The sequence below is a fragment of the Rattus norvegicus genome, chromosome 20 (assembly GCF_036323735.1).
Source record: "Rattus norvegicus strain BN/NHsdMcwi chromosome 20, GRCr8, whole genome shotgun sequence".
Taxonomy (NCBI): Eukaryota; Metazoa; Chordata; class Mammalia; order Rodentia; family Muridae; genus Rattus; species Rattus norvegicus.
Window position 1 is genome coordinate 968,908 of NC_086038.1, and position 9,098 is coordinate 978,005.

General features: G+C 37.9%; 1 protein-coding gene across 1 annotated transcript; it reads right to left on the reverse strand.

Moving 5' to 3' along the window:
• Positions 1-520: 520 nt before the first annotated feature.
• Positions 521-1,474, reverse strand: Olr1869 (olfactory receptor 1869). Its single transcript, NM_213732.1, has one exon. It carries the CDS (start codon positions 1,472-1,474, stop codon positions 521-523), a length of 954 nt encoding a protein of 317 aa, NP_998897.1.
• Between the last annotated feature and the right edge of the window lie 7,624 nt (positions 1,475-9,098).

Below are 9,098 nucleotides of genomic sequence, written 5' to 3' on the forward strand. Positions count from 1 at the left end.
GTTTTGACTGTCTAAAAAGGAGTTAATAGCAGTCCCACTACACAAGAGCTTAATAACCATTGATATCATTTTAGAAAGTCTTATAGGATTATAGAAGTCATCTATTTGTCTATATAGCATCACTACAAGAAGTGCATCTTCATGGATCGCCAGAGATTTGCTCCAAAAAGGGTGTCCTGTTACTTAGTGATTGTTATATATGTTTAATAAGAATGGGAAAAGCATATTAAGAGGAGGAATTTTTCCTAAAATTAATTCCCTTGTGGCCTTGCCACATTAGGGTGAACCTATCACAGATTATATGATAATCTGAATCAGGCCATCTCAGGAAGATCACCTGCTAGTTATTAGCTTGCCCCATTATGGCTCCTGACAACTAACAAAAGATCAGATATTTACAACTAAGGTTCTGTATGCCAACTCTTCATTCTGTATCCAAATATCGCAAGCAGATTTTAAGTCAAATATTACTAGCAACAACTGAGTGGGGAAAAGAATGTTGATTACAGGTAAGCAAGTCTTATGTATCAGAAGAGAAAACTGATGGCTGCCACTTTCTCCCAATGGCCTTCACAGCCTCTTTGATGTCCTTATTCCTCAGTGTATAAATTACAGGATTCAGCATGGGTGTGACAACACTGTACATCACTGGGATTAATCTGTCTTTCTCTAGTGAGTAAGAAGATATGGGCCTCACATATGTGAAGATGGCACTTCCATAATAGAGAATAACAATGAGCAGGTGGGAGGCACAGGTGGAAAAGGCTTTGTGCCTCCCCTGAGAGGAGCGGATCCTCAGGATGGTGGAGATGATGTAAAGGTAGGAAAGGATGATGCACAGGAAAGGAGTCCAACCTATGACGATCCCAATGGATAGCAAAGCCAGTTCATTAAGGGCAGTATCACCACAAGACAAGATCAGCAAAGGAGGTATGTCACAGAAGAAATAATTGATCTGGTTGTTACCACAGAAGGGCAGGTGGAAGGTCATTACTGTGTGCAGCACGGAGTTGAGAAACCCACCTGTCCAGCATGAAGCTGCTAACCAGCTGCACAGGGCCTTGTTCATAATAAATGAGTACCTTAAGGGCTTGCAGATGGCAATGTACCTGTCATATGCCATTGCTGCCAGGAGGAGGCACTCTGAGCCAACAAAGAAAATGAAAGCAAAGAGCTGGGTCACACAACCTCCATAGGAGATGGTTTTCTTCTCTGACAGAAGATGCACCATCATCTGGGGGACATTAGTGGTAGTGTAGCAGATGTCAATAAAGGCAAGATTTCGAAGAAAATAATACATGGGTGTATGTAAGTGGGAATCAGCCATGGTCACCACAATGATAAATACATTGCCTCCTAAAGTACATATGTAGGTCAGAAAGAAGATGGTGAAAAGTAAAAACTGCAATTCATTCAGGTGGGAGAACCCCAAGATGATGAATTCAGATGGAGCTGTTCGATTCTTTCCTTCCATGATGTCATCTGGTTTCTCTTTGTGGATTTGACAAACAGGTGCATTGATAACAGTCTGCAAAACAAGAAAGCAAGTGCTAGTATCAATAATGTCACCACCAACTACATTGGCTACTAAACCACAAAAGAAGCACTTCTTTACAAGCACACCCCATACCTGCCACTGAAGATATATGTGCATAAAAAGTGCAGGCTGACTGGAACCGGATGTAGATCTCTCCTGAGAGACACAACCAGAATACAGCAAATACATAGGCGAATGCCAGCAGCAATCCACTGAACTGAGATCGGGACCCCCGTTGAGGGAATCATAGAAAGGTCTGGAAGAGCTTGAAGGGGCTCAAGACCTCATATGAACAACAATGCCAACCAACCAGAGCTTCCAGGGACTAAGCCACGACCCAAAAGACATGGACTGACCCTGGGCTCCAACCTCATAGGTAGCAATGAATAGCCTAGTAAGAGCACCAGTGGAAGGGGAAGCCCTTGGTCCTGCCAATACTGAACCCCCAGTGAACGTGATTGTTGGGGGAGGGAAGTAATGGGGGGAGGATGGGGAGGGGAACGCCACATTGAAGGGAGGGGGAGAAGTTAGGGGAGATGTTGGCCCAGAAACTCGGAAGGGGAATAATAATCGAAATGTAAATAAGAAATACTCAAGTTAATAAAGATTAAAAATACTTTCCTCCAATAAAAAAAAAGATATATGTGCATGCTCCCAATGTTTCTCCCAGGAATCAAGTCCCTGTGGAATACACAATACTACCATGTTGAACCGAGAAAAATCAAATAAGGACTCTTATCTTCTAAGGCCTCTCTTTTGATAATGACTAGGTCAAGCTCTTTTCTTGGTGACATGCAGACATGTTGCACTGTAGACAGAATAGTTGATTGTGGCTGATAGAATGCCAGGGCTCCAGATCCTACTGTACAGCCATCTCTGCTCCTCTTCTCCATTTTTGGAGACAAACATTAAATACACATCTTTGTTTTCTTGTTACAATTAATGTGTTTTCAGAAAGACTCAAGGTCACATACCACATAGATATTTCTGCATCCATATTGGTTTCTGTACTTGCTACAAAATCATCAAATGTAACCAGCCTAGATATCTATCAATAGATGATTGGAATTTTTTAAAAATGTAGTGCATATCTTCAATGACATTTTATGATAAAGAATCAGTTAATGGTATTCCATGTACATTCATTAGTCCTGATTTAGACATAAATCAAAAATGCTGGTCTGACAGTAGATAGAACAAATAGCTTCAGTCATTTAAGGTTTTATAAATTAATTATGGGGCTAGAGCGATGGCTCAGCAAATATAGGACCTTGCAGAAAAGACTGATGACTTGAGTTCAGTCCCCAGAACCCTCCAGGTAGGAGTCAACTCCTTCAAGTTGTCCTCTGACCCCCACATGTGCATGCCACAAGCATACATGATAATAAACAAATAATTGAATAAAAAGTAAAACCTATAGGTTATTTTTATCCCATTGTTAGCCATATTTCTGATTCTACTGAACATCATGGTTTGCTGTAAGAAGTTACTTAAAAATTTAGCAAACTTTTCCTGTTTCCGATCCTTATTAATGAATAGCATTGTTTCGTTTACTTGGGGCCTAGTACATTTCAATAGTAAGCATGCTAAATTATACTCCATGAGTTTGGGATCTTGTCACTTGTACTTTTACAAATTTTTCAAGGATTGATGCCTGTTCTAGTTAGGTTTTTGTTGCTGTGATAAACACCATAACAAAACAACTTAATGAGGAAAGAGCTTATTTTACAGTTCATCACTGAGGGCAATCCAGAACACTAGGCATGACTCTGGAGATAAGAAATGAAGTAGAAGCCATGAAGAAGTACTAGTTACTGGCTTCCTCCCCAGGATTTGTTCACCTTGCTTTCTTTTACAACAGAACCTACCCAGAGTTGGCACCACCTACACTGAGGTGGGCCTTACCACAACAGTCATTGATCAAACAAAATATTCTATGGACTTTCCCACAATTTGGTGGTAATATTTTCCAAATTAAGGTTTCCTCTTTACCTCTTCCCAAATGATTCTAACTTGGGTCAAGCTGGCTATTTTGGTCAGTTTTTAAGCAAGAAAATACCAATGAAGGACATACAAGAGCGATTCAAGTTTCCCAGATAATTTTGAAGACTTTTTGACATAATATTTCTGCTACTCTTATTTTTTTGTTTTCATTTGTTTTGTTTTGTTTTTGAGACAAGGTCTCACCATGAACCCCTGGCTGGCCTCACTACTCACTCTGGAGATCAGGCTGGTTTGCATTCACAGAGATTTGCCTACCTATGACTCCCAAGCTCTGGAATTAAAGGCATGTACCACACCTGGCTTCAGCTACGCATTATACAAATCCAGTGGGATGCACAGCATGATCTCTCCTGTATTCTATAGTGAGTCACAGTCTCAGCAAGATCAATCTGTCAGAAGTTATCACAGGATAAAAAGATAACTTCCCTCTCCCAAGATAATGTACAAAATTGGTGACTGAAGTTGTAATTTGTTTTACCTAGTAAGAGCAGAATGCTGTTTAAAAAAACATTGTTCTTGTTTCTAAGGCAATTAAAGATCATGCAATTGGATAGTTTATCCATACCATCACAAACGTTGATAGTTTGTTCCTGTAACTATGAATGTGCTCTGCGCACCCTCACAGAATCAATAATTAAACCTAATTATTGCCAAAGATTTAATCTTCTACTTGAACACTTATTTTTAAAAATTTAAATGATAGTGTGTTTTTTCATTTCTTAACATAGTTGAACATTATTTCAAAATTTTTTGTTTGTGCTACTAAAAGATACTATTCCAAAGCCTTGGCTAAGTCAATTAGTTAAAATATTTTAATTGCAAGGAGAATTATTACATAGCAATTTAATTACCAAATTACACCTTATTTGTGTGTGATATTTATTACACAAATTCTTTAAAAAGTTGAGATAAATAAAATGGATTCATTTTTAATGTCATTTTAAATTAAAATATTGTATGTTTACTCAAACTATGTACTTTATTGATTTCCCTGACATATACAGTTTTCTACATTTTACTCACAAGTTTGAAAAGCCATTTGTCTGTATTTTTGATTGCTTCCTTCACTTGTAGTAGACTAATGTGAAGATATTCAGTGGTGGGAAAGGAAAATTGGATAAAGCTTTGCATTTTCATAATATGTTTCTTTACCAAAATAAATGAATTCTCTAATACAGCATTCACAAGTTCATTCCACAACCTAAGAATCTCCAAGCTCTACTCCCTGATCCACATCTTATCCAACTTCTCATCTCTGCTTCTGCTTTCAAGTTACTTTAGTTTTAAATTTTACTTCTGTAGAAGTATTAAGCCAACTCTGTAAGCTCATGTTTTCTGTTAATTTTATTTAGCAAGCAAACTTTCATAACTCTCAGCCTGACACATATGGGCTAGTTTACTAAAGATGAAAACACAGAATTTGACCATGCACCAGAATGATACATTGAAGGTTATCTTGCATAAAATAATTTATAATATCTAATAATCATAATTATTGCCATAAAGGGAAAAAAGTAAGGAAGATGGCCTGGTTTGGAGACTAGTTAACAAAAACTTCCCAGAAAAGAAAATTTATTTGAGCCTCATGAATGAACATGAGTTGAGTAGATCAAGCAAGCTAGACGTAAACAATCTCTTCATGTGAAAAATAGGACACACGAAAAGGCTCCAGGTGTAGGGGAATCATGAGACGTTAACGAAGGCAAAGATGTTGTACTTAAGGGAACAAGGGAAAGAGACTTCTTTAGGAGAGATGAAATCAAGATATCAGAGCAATAAGAAAAAGTTCAAGTGCATGAGATATCTGTTCTGACAAAGAAAACTGTTCCCAAAATAAAAACTTTGCCTATTTGTCAAAATAAGACAAGCATGCAGACAGTGGAACCAAGGGGAAAGAAGATGAAATGAGCCCTTTGGATTTGCTCTTTGGTCATCCAGGAAAGGTATTGGAACTTCACACTAGAGAGCTGGGTTGGAAAGACATGGAGGAGCTGGGTGACATCAGGGAATGCAATCTTTAAAATTCAAAATGAGCAAGGAACAAAAGTTTAGGGATAATAACTGACATAAATTATATACCTTTTAAATGAGCCATGTGATAAGTCTTATGGCATCTCGTCCTGACAAATGCAATAAATATATATATTAGATATGCCATGTTAGAAAAGTTACAGGGGATAAATAATTTTCCTAAAATGATACTGATTAAAAAATAGCAATATTGGGAGGCACATTTCAGTTCATCTGAAGCCACAATGAGTGTCCTTTGCTCCTAGTTTAACAAATGGTCTGTGGAGTTTCTCACTGAAACACGGACAGCAGGAAACACTCTACAGCTAGGGTGGATCATGGTTCAGTTGTGGCCATGTGCAACTGGAGGCATCTTTGAGATACCCAGGTAAATATTAAGAGAATTAGTACTTGAACTTTAGAAGAAATGTATCTCTAGGGAGATAAATTATGATATACCAACATGCATGTGAATGGAAGCAGATGAAGAAAGAAAGGGAGGAACATGGGAAGGACATTTTTAAGGACTTGATTAATTTGCCACACTGGTTAACTTAACAGAAAGACTGAGAGGGAAAAAAAATAACAAACTAAAGAAACCCAGTGAAGCTCTAAATCACAGTTGAAGTATAAAGCCTGGTGCAAAAAAAATGTAAACACAAGAAGAGTCCTAGTTATCCACTCAGATGCTTCTCATAGAGAACTTTCCCTGCTGTCCCTTCATGGACAGGTCCTATGGCATCAGCAATCACAGCTCCTCCTCCCTCTTCAGTGTCTGCTCCACACTCAGAGAGCAAACGGAGGCCCTGAGGCACCTAGGTTTAGACACCTAAGCTCACACACAAGTCTCCTGTGCCCCTTTATCTTCTCTTTTCTTCTTCTTTGTTCTAGTTCATCAGCAAGCTCCCACATAGCAACGCAGATAGAATAAGTGAAACCATGAATGTTTCTCCACTAGGGTTACTTGCCTTGAAAGTTTTCCCAGGACAGACTTCATAAGTCTAAACACACAACCTGTATGTGTCTTCTTAACCTTATTTCTCTCTGTCAATCTTTATTTGTTCAAATCTCAATTTAAATGCCACCTTTAGCTTCACTTATAAAAAGATGTTTCTGGAAACTCTGGGGGCCTTTTTTTCCCCAATATTAGCTATGAAACTTAAGTCATTCTGTTTGCTTTTCTGACTTTCATTACCTATTCTGGGGATAAATCTTTTCAGAATAGATACCCTGTCTTATGTACTTTTTTAGTAAAGTAATGAACATATGTGTTAAAACATTCAGCAACAACCCAAACCTTTTGGAACAACAGACACTAGTAAAATTACCAAGAAAAGAAAGAAAGGAAGAAAGGAAGGAAGAAAGAAAGAAAGAAAGAAAGAACAAAAGGAAGGAAGAAAGAAAGAAAGAAAGAACAAAAGGAAGAAAGAAAGAACAAAAGGAAGAAAGAAAGAAAGAAAGAAAGAACAAAAGGAAGAAAGAAAGAAAGAAAGAAAGAAAGAAAGAAAGAAAGATTCTCTTTTATATAGTCAGAAGGTTGAAAAACTTGGGCAAGTTCCTAAAAAGGATGTCACTATTCTCATAGAAACCAAAGGATTAAAATAATTACTATTATAATGAATTACTAATGTCACACAGTTAACAAATCCACACTAAAACCAGAAATACAATAATTCCGTTTCTAAATCTGGAACAAATTTCGTTATTTCCTAAATGAAGTAGGCTAACTCCACACCAAACTGTCGAAGCACAATAAATCACCAATAAACAAATAAATGCTCACTCAGAGGTAGAGGGGAAGTGACCTTTTATCTCTTCTTGCAAAACTAGACAATTTAACACAAGAAAGGAAACAGACTTTTTATTTTTGTTTTCAGGAATATTGCATGGTAAGAACTCAAGAATTGTTTTTAAGCACCTACAGGGAAAGTTTTTCAAAACATTTAAGAGAAAGGATTCCTGTGTGTTGGGGACTTTCATGTCTAAGAAAACTCATGTCCCTCTTTAAAGAAGGTACTCAAGAGAACAGCCCTAGAAATGCAGAATTTTTATATAGCCCAGATCATCTGAACTATACCTTCAGCAGAACACTGGGAAAAAGTGTATTGGCCATTACCTGCCACTGAAAGCACATAAAAACTGTAAAACTGTCACACAAGTGTCCAATAATAAATAAGAGATAGATACAACAATATCAGACAATTCTTGTGAGAAACACAAAGTATCATCCTCACTGTTCTCTGCAATCCAGCAAGTAGTTCCTTTATTGAATAAGGAATCAGCAGGTTAACAAAGACCCATAACATAGAAATTAACCAAATTTAAAGACCCTCCCCCCAGTTTGCACAGTCACCCCAATCCTGCCCCTCACATCCTAGACAGAAAGTTTGAATTCTGCACCTTGGCATCCCTCTGGTCCTTATGCACCAAAAGATGGAGATGGAAAAGTCTATCTCTAAGAGTAATAGAGTTATAACTGTGCAAATATTAACTACTTACTTAGCTGTGAACAAAAATACTCAAGAGAGATCACCATACAGACTCTAAGAGCTGCTTTTAAGAGGTATGGGATAATATCCCTGGAGAGTCTAAGAGTGCCAAGAGCAAGCTCAGACTCTGCTGGCAAGTTCATGAGTCAATACCCTCCAGACATAACAAGTTCCACATTTTAGTTTGGTTTGGTTTTTCCTATTTCATCCACAAGATGAGACCACATCCTTATACGGAACTGAGCTGCCCAGAATCCATCTTCCCCAGTGTGACTTCAAGGTCTCCTGACTTTTCTTTCTGAAACTGGTTTTGTGACTGTGCCCCAGTGTCTGTCTCTTCTTAGTACAGTGTGAGAAAGTGAGAAAACCATGCCAGCACTGAGTGCTGAACAACCTCCCCACACGTCCCCTTTTTCCTTCCCCAGCTGCTATTCTGATGAAAATTTAACATTCTCTGAGCTGCAAATTCCTTCTTGAAAATAAAGCTGTGGATTTGTTTATATTTAAATTGTGATTAGGATATTCGTTTACAAAGAAGAAAATATACAAAAGTTTAACATAGTGCCTAGAGCTTTTATGTCTCCATTTCCAGTGATGAACTCAGTATTACAATTTTATCCCCCTGAAATAGGTAGATAAAATATCTCCTATTTTATCCAACATTGCTTTGGACATTTGATCCCACTGGGGATGTAAATTGGGGGGCCCTGGAGCATGTGAAAATTCATCTAGCCCGTGAGCTGCAAAGCTCAGTGATACCAAGCAGTAGTTCCTGGTCTGCAAAATGAGAGAAATTTCTAAAGAAAATGCAGCCCTGACACTAACATGCTCATGACTATCTGGTCTCTAACAGCATTCACTGCACAGTGAGAATGAAGGAAGCACAGTAGAGGCCACAGATGACCCTTTCCTATTTAAGCTCATGAGGAGATTCCAATGCCAAAGCCCTAGAAAGAAGAGTTTATTTTGTCAGTTTTTCTTTACTAACATTTTATTTTCTTTTGGTGTCTCTATTGAACCAAGGTTTTGTTCATCTTTTATTAATGTTTTAGCATAGT

What these genes read in the sequence shown, in the direction of transcription:
- Olr1869 (NM_213732.1), bottom strand. Translation starts at nt 1,474, where the DNA reads ATGGAAGGAAAGAATCGAACAGCTCCATCTGAATTCATCATCTTGGGG.